Source organism: Myotis brandtii, unplaced genomic scaffold (genome assembly GCF_000412655.1).
Source record: "Myotis brandtii unplaced genomic scaffold, ASM41265v1 scaffold4, whole genome shotgun sequence".
Taxonomy (NCBI): domain Eukaryota; kingdom Metazoa; phylum Chordata; class Mammalia; order Chiroptera; family Vespertilionidae; genus Myotis; species Myotis brandtii.
Window position 1 is genome coordinate 549382 of NW_005365371.1, and position 10928 is coordinate 560309.

Sequence of the window (10928 nt, forward strand, 5' to 3'; positions counted from 1 at the left end):
CCCCATCCTCGGTGCACGAAATTTGTGCACCGGGCCACTAGTTTTGAGATAATTATGGATTCACTTGGAGTTGTAAGAGAGATCCTATATAACCTTTACCTGGTTTTCTTCAATGGTTCCATCTTGCAAAACTATAACACTATCACAGCTAGTATATTGATGTTGATGCAGTCAAGATAATGAACATTCCTATCACAAGGACTCCTCGTCTTGCCCTTTTATAGCCACATCGACTTCCCTCTGCCCCTTAATCTCTGGCAGCCTCTAATGCAGCGGTTCTCAACCTGTGGGTCGCAACCCCTTTGGCGGTGAACGACCCTTTCACAGGGGTCGCCTAAGACCATCCTACATATCAGATATTTACATTAGGATTCATAACAGTAGCAACATTACAGTTATGAAGTAGCAACGAAAATAATTTTATGGTTGGGTCACAACATGAGGAACTGTATTCATTCATTCATTCATTCATTCATTCATTTAGAATATTTTATTGATTTTTTACAGAGAGGAAGGGAGAGGGATAGAGAGTTAGAAACATCGATGAGAGAGAAACATTGATCAGCCGCCTCCTGCACACCCCCAACTGGGGATGTGCCCGCAACCAAGGTACATGCCCTTGACTGGAATTGAACCTGGGGCCTTTCAGTCCACAGGCCGACGCTCTATCCATTGAGCCAAACCGGTCAGGGCAGGAACTGTATTTAAAGGGCCAGAAAGTTGAGAACCACTGCATGTGTTCTTCATTCTAATCTCCCTATTTTAAGTATGTTATGTAAATGGAACCGTACAGTATGTAACCTTTTGTGATTGGCTGTTTTTTACTCAGCATAGTTCTCTGGAGATCTATCTAGGTTATTGCATATATTAATGGTTTGTTCCTATTTATTACTAAATAGATTTTCATGGTATGTATGTGTCACAGTAACTTATTCATCCATTGAAGGACATTGGAGTTCTTTCCAATTTGGGGCTATTATAAATAAAGCCGCTTCAAACATTCACATACAGGCTTTTGTGTGCACCTAAGTCTTTATTTCTCGGAGATAAATGCCTAGGAGTACAGTTGCTAGGTCATATGGTAGTTGCATACCTAGTTCTATTAAGAGACAAACTGTTTTTCAGGGTGGCATACCATTTTATATTCCCACCCACATGTGTGAGTGATCCAGTTTCTCCACATCCTCTCCAGCATTTGGTGTTTTCAGTATTTTTTTTATTTTAGCCATTCTGATAGGTATGTCATTATACCTCATTGTGGTTTTAATTTGCACTTAATCTAATGGCTAATGGTGTTGAATATCACTTCATAGGCTTATTTTGTCATCTGTATATTCTCTTGGGTGAAATGTCTATTCCTGTTATTTGCCTTTTTTTAAACTGGATTGTTTGTTACTGTCAAGTTTGAGAATTCTTTACACATTCTAGACAGTCAATTGCCAGCTATGCAGTTTGCAAATATCTTTCCCCAGTTGTAGCTTATCTTTTCATCCTTTTAACTGATATGTTAGGAGTTAAATCTGCCATCTTATTTTTTTGCTATTTTTAATTTTTATATTTTATTTTTCCCATCTTTCTGTGGGTTACTTGAACATTTTTTTAGAACTCCATCTTGATTTACCTATAGTGTTTTTGAATGTACCTCTTTGTACAGCTTTTAAAATGGTTGCTCAGGTATTGCATTATACATAGTTATCATAATTTTCTGGTGCTGTCATTTTACCTGTTCAAGTGAAGCATAGAAATTGAGCCTCCTTTTACGTCCTAACTTTGCCCTCTTCTATTTATAATATAATTGCCTTAAATATTTCTTCTACATATATTTAGAACCACTCCAGACAGTGTTAATTTTCACTTCAACCATCAAACATAATTTAGAAAACTCAAGAGGAGGAGAATCTACTATATTTACCTGTTTTTGCTTACTGTGGTTTCTTTTTCCTTTCCCAATGTTCTAAGGTTTCTTCCTTTATTATTTCCTTTCTGTTTAGAGAACTTCCTTTAGCCATTCTTTTAGGGTACATTTGTAGACAACAAATTCTCTTAGTCTTCTTTCACCTGAAAATGTCTTTATTTCCCCTCCCATAAGATACTAATTACAAAGAGAAAAATGGTAACTTCACAGTGGAAAAACCTGTCAGACACCACCTACCGAAAGATCAATTAACATCACCAATAATACTACATTGCATTCCACCATGGTGGTACTTTTGCCAAAATTGCATATCACTCAATCTTTTTTTGTCTGTTTGTTCATCCTCACCTGAGGGCATTTTTCCATTGATTTTTTTTTATTTATTGATTGATTTCAGAGAGGTAGGGAGAGGAAGAGAGAGAGAGAAACATCAGTGATGAGAGAGAATCACTGATTGGCTGCTGTCTGCACACCCCCTACTGGGGATGGAGTCCACAACCTGAGCATGTGCCCTGATCAGGAATCGAACCGTGACCTCCTGGTTCATAGGTCGACACTCAACCACTGAGCCATGCCGGCCAGGCTCCTTTAATTTTTAGAGAGAGTGTCAGGGAGGGGGAGAGATAGAGAGAGAAGCATCAATGAGCCATACCAGCTAGGGCTCACTTCAATCTTAAGAAAATATCAGACAAACCAAAATTAAGGGACATTCTGTAAAACAAATGATCAGTACTATTCAAGAATGTCAAGGTCATGAAAAGCAAAGACTTAAGAGCTATTACTGATTTGAGGAAGCATGACAGCTACATGCAATATGGAATCCTGGACCAGAAAAAGGGCCTTAGTGGGACAACTGGCAAACTTTGAATAAAGCCTGTAGATTAGTTAATAGTACTGTATCAATGTTCATATCCTGGTTTGTTGATTATACTATGGTTATGTGAGAGGATAACATTAGGGGAGCAGGATGAAAGGTATACAGGAACTCTACTATTTTTGCAACTTTTCTCTAAAATTATTTCAAAAGAAAAAGGTTTTCCTCTAATTATTATAACACAATACAAACCACTTAGGTACAGTAAGTGCTTCCAGTGCATTTTTCTTGGATGGCAGTCTTCTTTTTAAGTAAGCACAGCCCTATTTTTATAAAAATTAAACACATTGAACAGAACATTTCCACATTCTTTCTGCATTGTCACAAATACCCTATAATATCCTTCCTATACTGAAGGTTGGATATAATTTCATAAGGAGACCTCTGCTTCTTTCTTAAGACTTTGTGATCACATATAATTCCTATATTTACCAGATTGTGAATTTTAGATAGTGTCTAGAAATCAGTTCATTCAATAAAATTTAATGAGCACTTATGTGTCGTTCTATGCACTGGCGATAAATGAGTGACAAGACAGTCAAAAATCTCTCCTTTTGTGAAGCTTAGATTCTATTGGAAGAATATAGATGACAAGCAAAATAATCATATTTTTTAAGTATGTTATTAATATGAGAGGAAAAAATAAAGCAGGAGAAGGTGAATGCCAGGATTTGGGGTAGGGTGAGGGACTACTTTCTTTATTATAGGTATTTTCTAAAATGGCACTCACTGCCTTCTGTCCCCATTTTTTTTTCATCCTCACCAGAGGATATTTTTTTCCAATTATTTTTTTAGAGTGGAGGGAAGTGGGGAGGGAGGGAGAGAGAAATATCTATGTGAAAGAGACATATCGATTGGTTGCCTACTATGTGCGTTCTGACCAGGGCAGGGGATTGAGCCTGCGACTGAGGTACATGCCCTTGACAGGGAATCAAACCTGAGACCCTTTGGTCCTTGGGCCAGTGCTCTAACCCAGTGGTTCTCAACCTTCCTAATGCCGCGACCCTTTAATACAGTTCCTCATGTTGTGGTGACCCCCAATTTCATTGTTACAAATTGAACATAATTAAAGCATAGTGATTAATCACAAAAACAATATGTAATTATATATGTTTTCCAATGGTCTTAGGCGACCCCTGTGAAAGGGTCATTCGACCCCCAGAGGGGTCGCGATCCACAGGTTGAGAGCCGCTGCCTAACCGCTGAGAAAACTGGCCAGGGCTGTCCCATTTTTAAATTTTATCTTTTTCAAGACATAACTGTTTGTTATTATGTTTATAATCTTTTTCTCTCCTCTAGAATGTAAACTTCATGTGAGCAAGGGGTTTGTTTGTTTACTTAAAGCTAAAGAACAATGCCTGACTTAAAGTAGGCCCTCAGTAAACATCCTTTGAATGACTTCTCCCTCAAATGTTCACTCATATCCTCCTAGCATAATTCCTTGCACTGAAGGGGAAGATCAGTAAATATTGCTGATTTCAGTAATATTCATATTCAGGTTATATAAGAGTCCATTTTGCTAAATGTTTTATTTGAGCTTTTTGTACTTTTCTGGGATGAATACAAAAGATGGATCCCCCTAAAATCCTGAGAATGCTTCTTAGTTGCCTGTCACCTTGAGAAATTTGCCCAGCCTGTTTGCAAGGCAGTCATTCAATTATTCCTCCATTTTTCTTTTGAAAAATGAAAAACATAAAAGGAAAAAAATGTGTTTCCCTTTCATAGCTGAATGCCTTGATGTTGCATTATTTTATCTGTAGATGAAATTGCACTCATATTTTACTCTGTGTCCTGTTACAGTTTTATAGTAAAAGCATCTATTTTCTTTCCTATAACCCTAATCATCTTTTATTTTCTATTTTGAACAGTGCTATTTACTTGTCTACTACACTGGCTGGCGGAATGTCAAATCTTTTTTGACTTTTGGCTTAATCTGTCTATGCAACATGTATCTCTATGAACTTCGAAATCTCTGGCAGCTTTTCTTTCACGTGACTGTGGGAGCGTTTGTGACACTACAGATCTGGCTAAGGCAAGCCCAGGGTAAGGCTCCGGATTATGATGTCTGACACCATCCTTCAAACGTATTGCCTGGGCTTCCGGGGAAAAAGGAGGGAGCATGTCTTAACTGCCACTGTGATGAGGAAGCTGTTCACCACAAACGAGAAGCTCTGCTTTCTTTCTCTCCAACTGTCCTTTTTGTTTAAGTCAACATGGCAGGCCTGTGAGCATGCGGTACCCTCGAATGCAAACTCCTCTCAGAAGGAAGTTGGCCCTGAGATTATAGTCGAGGAGGAGGAGACCTCTCTGCAGAGCCCTTCCGGTGGAAGAGCCGTCAGCGCCATTGGCACCCTGGCCAGCAGACCTGAATCCCTGCTGAAGAGTTCAATCAAATATATCTTGATCTTCGGAGGACCAAGCAGGAACTCTCCCATCGGGGTTTGCCTTTGTGAGGCATTAGTACAGGCCAAATAAAAAGATCCGCAGTGAATTGAAAATTTGTTTCAAACAAATGACTTACTGAATATAAGATTATTTGCACATTTATGGTACCATGAGTTTATGAAGTCCAGAATGGTCTGGAATTGGTTCTTTTTTCTTTTATATTTTTGCTTGAGTTTTAACTCTGGTGCAGCAAACTCATCTCTAGAACATCATAAGTACTGAAAGTACAGTGACCTGCGTTTCCTTTTTAGATTACGTTGGTAGTATCTTTTGAAATCACTTTTTAAAAATATGATTTGTTAGACTATAGCCATTGTTTTCCAAACATAAATCATTTGAGTATTACATACTATTATTTACTTAAAATTTTTTTTTAATTTTAAAATAATTTAAAAGGAAACCAATAGCTTCTCCAAGTGGGAAACCAGGATCAGTTTCCCATAAGTAAAAGATAACTACAAAACAAAGTTAAAACAAAAAATGTTAACTAGATTCTAGCCCGATGCTAATGCCCGCCAAGCCACTGAATCGGAGAGGCCTGCTATTTCTTTGTTGCAGTGAGAGAGAGGTTATCCAGCACCACCAGAGGCTCTCTCTGTGGAATACTCAGGATAGAAGAAAATGGTAAAGGGAATGACATTCTCACTGTGATGCAGTATTATTTAGTTCAGGGTTGTGTGACACCTGAACCATCTCGTGTGCCCAGGGTAGTGTCCTGCACTAGGGAAACACTGAACTGTAGTAAGAGACCAGAAGGTTACTTTTCTCCTAGCAGCTCATTCCTTTATGGCTCTGAGGAGTTAAGCACCGAGTATCTTAGAGAAATTACTTGCTCTTTGATAACATTATAAACATGAAAGGAAACACAGTTTGATTCCATTAGCAAAATCTACAACTTCCCTGGTTTTGGAAGTCATCTTCATGAGTTATTTTCTTTTGTTTTTTAAAGAAAATATTCCAAACAAGAAATTCATAAGGTACTAAAATTTGATATTCAGAAAAACAGTGGCCCCATTCCATGTAATTCATGTTATTGGGCATATTTACTAAATAGAAGAAATAGTCCAGTGGGTTAAAGGCATTGGCCTTGTTTGCCCAAATCATTACAGATTTGTAGGTATGTCTACAACTGCTTACCTAGAACCTTTTTGCTACACTCTCTCTTTTGGAGAATGAGACAAAAGGAAGAGAATAAGCTAATGATATCAGGGATTTATTTAAAACAAGAAACTCCAATTCACTCTAACTTTCTGTCTCTAACAAAACGGCACAGAAATTAATGTATCTTTTGAGAGATAACCCATGATCCTAAGTCATCAAAATAAAATTGTTTTGTGTTTGGCATTTTGTACTGACTGAGTCAGGAAAGTAAAGTGGTTCAATTTCGAAAGGTTTTTCTAAACTAATGGTTAAAATATGAATAGTTTTAAATAGTCATTTAGGAAGTTGGAGCATTCTAATTGTGATTTTGCTATATATTGATATTTTATAGCTCAGTTTGGTTCAGTTGGTTCTCCTTATCATTGAATTATTGTTATGTTTGATATTTGGATTCATTCAGCAAGGACACTTGAAAATTCACCAGCTATCTTTAAAGGCTTGATTTGTTTTGTTTTTCTCACCAGCCATTTTGGATAAGGGGATGTTTACATCTTAATGTAAAAAAATGAAAACAGGTATAAATAATGTTTTATGTATAGAAATGCTTTCTTTCGTTATTTGGTGCCTGCATCTCTGTGTGTGCCTATAACTTCCCTGCCTCTATCATGCTGTTACTAAAAAACTATGAATTTGAAAAGAAGTTTTTGCCATGGGTGAAAAGCAGTCCTTAAACTCTTGGGAAAGAATCACATAGGCCTTTAATGTGTATGATAGTAATATCATGCATGTATACTTCACTTTTACCCCTAAGAGCAAGTCTGCGCTTACCTAACCATAGTGAGTGTTGTGCTATAGAGGAAGTAGTAGTTGCCCTCTGTTATGAAGGAGGAAACTAAGGCAGTCAGATGTCAGTGGTTCCCCAAGGGTCACAGAGCTCCACACACACAGCTTCTGGTCTCAGCCAAGGGCTCTATTGGAAACTAATGAAGATGACCAAAATTATATTCAGGGAATAGGTCTGTGCTTGAAAATTCAAGGAATTGGGGACTTCTTAATGAGCACAGGGCTGCTCTTGTCAAATCTAGGTATATATTATCTTAAGGTAATTCTAATGTACCACTTCTTATTAAGGTGTGCTGTAAGAACAAAGAAAGATACTTTCCTTTATATCCTAAAGTAATTGCAATATTTGCTTGTAGTTTTTTTGTTTGGTTTTTGGTCTGTATTTGAAATGTATCTATACCTGGCCTCTTTCCTAAAAGAATTTGAAGCAGCATACCATTAGAAAAAGCATATAAGATAATGGTAATAAAATAGGAACAGAAAGGGGAGAAAATCAAGATCAATGAAAATGGAGAAAAGGGTGAACACAGTGCTGTTTCTCAGGTGCAAATTTTGATGCTTGAACTTCCCAGCAGGTAAGGCTCTGGCTAGAGCAGAGCATGCCAGCTCCGCAGGGGACACTTCCTCCTCATGAGTCCTCATAAGAAGGTTCGCACTTGGGGACCCTCTGAAATGCTAAAATGAACAAAATCCTCACTGGTTTTATGCACAATTGCATATTGTGTTTGTGCCTTGGATCCTCAACTTGTACCAGCTTTCAAAAGTTTTCATTTCAGGGGCAGGGGGTGTGTGTGTGTGTGTGTGTGTGTGTGTGTGTGTGGTTTATAGAGGATTTTGTTCTCATAAGTAAGAATTCTTATCCTAAGCTAAGAACAAGCATGTTAACGCTTGAAAATCCATTCGAGACAAATGCCTGGAGACATGGAGAACCTTTGCCCAACTTTGTATCTTATAACTTATGGAGAGTGAATGTGCTCTCCTTTGATTATCTGTTTCACAGTGGAATCGAGTCTGGACAGATGCTCAGCTCCATTTCTGTTAGGCCGTGTCTGGAATCTCATTAGAGTCCTGACTCATCAGGGCTGTAACAGAGACCAGATTTATCCTGTGGGCCTTAACCCCCATGTCACAGAAGTGCTTCCTGCTGAAGTTAGCTGCCCACCAAAAAGGCTTGGCCTTTCCCCCCAAACGTTTACTAAGTGACCCAAGGACCCTGCCTGAACTTGAATTTCCTAGAGACAGAGAGTGAGTGTGTGTGTGTGTGTGTGTGTGTGTGTGTGTGTGTGTGTGTTTACCTACTTGTTTTAAGACTGTTCACTTTAAGAGTTCGAGTTATCATGGAGTATGTGGTAAATGTACAAAAGAATTACTTCAAATGCAGCCACCTCTCAGACCAAATTAACACTTAGCCTCACCACAAATTATAGATCAGTCTTCAGGGCTGCCTTCTTTGTCTATGGTCAAGCCTTTTTTGTATTTTTACGCTTTATTCTCTCTAAGGAAATGGAGTCTTTCTATCTAAAAATGCTGTGGTAAAATCAAACCTAATTTTTGGTTTAAGCTGGCTTTAGTATAATCTTAGCTAAAAGCTAATAAAAAGAAACCCCTTCACCTCCAAGAGTCATAGATGAGCTTGTGTACAAAGGCTGTGTCAGCTGAGAATTTAATTCATGTAGTATGACTGATCAGGGTTTGAGGGGTCTGACACCTTCATCGGTGTTCTGGGACCAACATTGAATGTTGGCATGTTGCAGCCTCCAGTGTAAGCATTTGAGCTTTTCAAAAGAAGCAGCATATGGCTGCCACTCTCCTGGCATCTCCTCGTTGGTGGCCAGACTTCCCAGATGACTCCCTGCAGCAGCTGAAACCACAGCGTCGAAGCTCCGCACATCGGGAGCCATGTGGTGTGTATCCTCCCTGCTCGTTAACAGTGAGTGGTGTTGGCATGTGCGATGCATTGTCCTCCACACAGGGGGGAGGGGGCGGGGGGGCTGGTGTGGGATAGTCTCAGCACAATTAGAGGCTGTAGGAACTCGGAGAGAACAGGCTCCGTTCCCAAAGCGTTCCTGTAATCAGTACCCTCGCCTTACAAATGGTTCCTGGTGTTTCCTTGGCAACACACAGGCTTTCAGCCCAGCCTCACCCACGGCTCACATTTGCCCTTTCCTCCTGCAACCCAGAGCACAGCAGTGCAGGTGTCACCCCTCAGAAAGCACTTCGGCTCCAGCTGACGGGACGGGAGGCATGCATCCCACTTCCCGGGTGCTCCAGGCAGCCCCACCCCAGCTGGGCCTTGGCCGAGGGGCTCCTTGGTGCCCATGCTTTTCTCTGAGGCGCCTTGTCAAGGACCTGGTCTCAAGGACCTTTCATTTTAAATGCCTCCGGGGCCTAGAACTAATAAGAATGCTTGTTAACACCTTCTCTGGGCCAGGGCTGAGTCCTCCTACACACTTCATCCTCATGGCAGCTGAGGCAGGAAGGAGCCGGGGCAACTCCCATGCTCACTTGGGGAAATAAAGACACATTCAAACCTGGGGTTCAGGTTTAAATGATACACCAGTTTTTCTGTGTCACAGAGACTTTCAGAAAGAAAACTGTGTGTGTTTCTGACAAGCACAGGGCTCTTACCAGTACAGCCGCAGTGAGAACAGCTGGCATGGAGGGGAGATGGCACTGTGTGTGCTGGGCTTGTTATCCCCACAGACAGCGTTTACGAAGGCCTTTCTGTGTTGTAGGCGAAGCACCTGAGGCCTAGAGAAGTTAAGCAACGTGACCACAGCCACCGCCTAGCCTGTGTGTGCACCCGGATGCCAGTCCAGATCCGTCTTCCTCAGAACAACGGCTCTTAACCACCAGCTAGTACTGAGCTAGGAAATACATTGAAACACTTAAGGAATATATGCTGAGATGCGTGTAACCTGTGGTGTAGATGCCGTAGACCGAATAAAACCGTTTCTGAAGTTCCTGCATCTGTGGCAGGGACAGGACGATGGCTGCGAGGGGAACGATGACCCTTCAGTGTGTCTAGAGTAGACTCTGGGGCAGGAGGTACACAGTTGTCTTTGTAGTAAAACCAGCTCACAAATGTACAATTCTCGGCAGGGTGTTAAAGCCCCACTGGGTTCATGGGCCAGAGGCATTTCCTTTTCCTAGCTGAAGTCCAGAATACATTGGTTCGCTGATAGGGAATAATCTCATGGGAATTCTGCTTGAAGTGGTCCAGTTATCAGAACGTTGAGCAAAAAGACGAAGGCAACCATTTGCTGTATATCGAATAGTGGTTATGGGTTTGGAGCCAGACTCCCTGACTCCCCTTCTACCGGCTGTGACAGCAGTAACCTCTGCCTCAGCTTCCCCTTCTATAAAGGGGGTAATAATAGTGCCTTGGGCAAGGAGTTGTGAGAATTAAATGAGTCAATAAATATAAAGCACTTAGAACAGGATCTGGCACCGTGAGTGTTAGGACCGCATTTATCACCAGCCTGTGGTCTTTCTTGTTGGTGTTACTATTCCTTTCAAGGTAGCAAGCGTCATTTTAATTGCAAATGCCCCCGAGTACAATAAATCATCGCACAGAGCTGTTCAGAAATTGCCAGTTTAAGTGAGGATCCTGCTGAAATGTCTAGCAGGCAGGTGCCCTGGCAAGCTCCTGTGTGCACACCCCTGGGCAGGGCACCGGGGACACCAGAGAGAGAAGGGGGTTGAGGGACTCATGCCAAGTGCCTGCTGTATGTCTGGTGTTTTGCATGC

At 40.7% G+C, this 10928-nt stretch overlaps 1 protein-coding gene across 3 annotated transcripts in view; it reads left to right on the forward strand.

Annotated features, from left to right (window-relative positions):
- SEC22A (SEC22 homolog A, vesicle trafficking protein) overlaps window positions 1-5317 on the forward strand; it is a 60888-nt gene extending 55571 nt beyond the window's left edge. For all 3 annotated transcript variants that reach the window (XM_014545247.1, XM_005873104.2, XM_005873105.2), the window contains exon 7: window positions 4658-5317. In XM_014545247.1, coding sequence (XP_014400733.1) covers window positions 4658-4858 — 201 coding nt within the window. In that variant the 3' untranslated portion in view covers window positions 4859-5317. The remainder of the gene's footprint in view (window positions 1-4657) is intronic.
- The last annotated feature ends 5611 nt before the right edge of the window (window positions 5318-10928 follow it).